Source organism: Ailuropoda melanoleuca, unplaced genomic scaffold, assembly GCF_002007445.2.
Source record: "Ailuropoda melanoleuca isolate Jingjing unplaced genomic scaffold, ASM200744v2 unplaced-scaffold42859, whole genome shotgun sequence".
Taxonomy (NCBI): domain Eukaryota; kingdom Metazoa; phylum Chordata; class Mammalia; order Carnivora; family Ursidae; genus Ailuropoda; species Ailuropoda melanoleuca.
In genome coordinates, this window is record NW_023214791.1 from 1 (window position 1) to 602 (window position 602).

Here is a 602-nt window from a genome sequence, read left to right on the forward strand (position 1 = left end):
GCTAAGTCAAATAAAATGCCATATTTTTTTAGGTGCTGGAATCTTTATTTTTGTACATTTAGCCAATATTAAAAAGAGACTTTAGAAATTCACTAAGACGACAATTGAAGTAAACCAACTGTCGCTTAGGGGTGAGTATCCCAGTCTTGATTAGCAGAATCAGGCATTTAAATGCTCTTCTTAAATCAGGAGGCCAAGCACAGCGCTACCAGCTGTGATGGCAGATGTGGTACCCAGAGACAGTCCAGCAGCACCGATTGACTGCAGAGCGGCAACCGCGCCTCCTGCAGCCACGCCTCCGCCATTGGCGATCGCAGCTGCAGACATCATCTTTGCGGCCAGCGATCCTGCAGCAATGCCTCCCGCGGTAAATCCCGCGGCTCCTAACACCACCGGGAGAGCCACTGTCGCTCCTACAACACCAGCCACGCCTAGGACGGTGCCGCCCAGAAGGCTCTGGGCTCCAAGTAATGCTCCTCCCAGGATAAAACCCATCCTTGCTTATTGTGGACTCTGCTGGACTCACGAAGAAGCCAAAAACAGTCTGAACGCTCTCTGCCCCTCTTGCCTGCTTATAAGGCTTGCAGGGTATGAGAACCGCC

At 51.3% G+C, this 602-nt stretch overlaps 1 protein-coding gene across 1 annotated transcript; it reads right to left on the minus strand.

Moving 5' to 3' along the window:
• Nucleotides 1-209: 209 nt before the first annotated feature.
• On the minus strand, nt 210-495 carry LOC117799106 (interferon alpha-inducible protein 27-like protein 2A; the record flags this gene model as incomplete). The annotated part of the gene is made up of 1 exon (XM_034651559.1): nt 210-495. A coding segment is annotated over exon 1 (286 nt), but the record flags the coding sequence as incomplete, so codon positions are not given.
• Between the last annotated feature and the right edge of the window lie 107 nt (nt 496-602).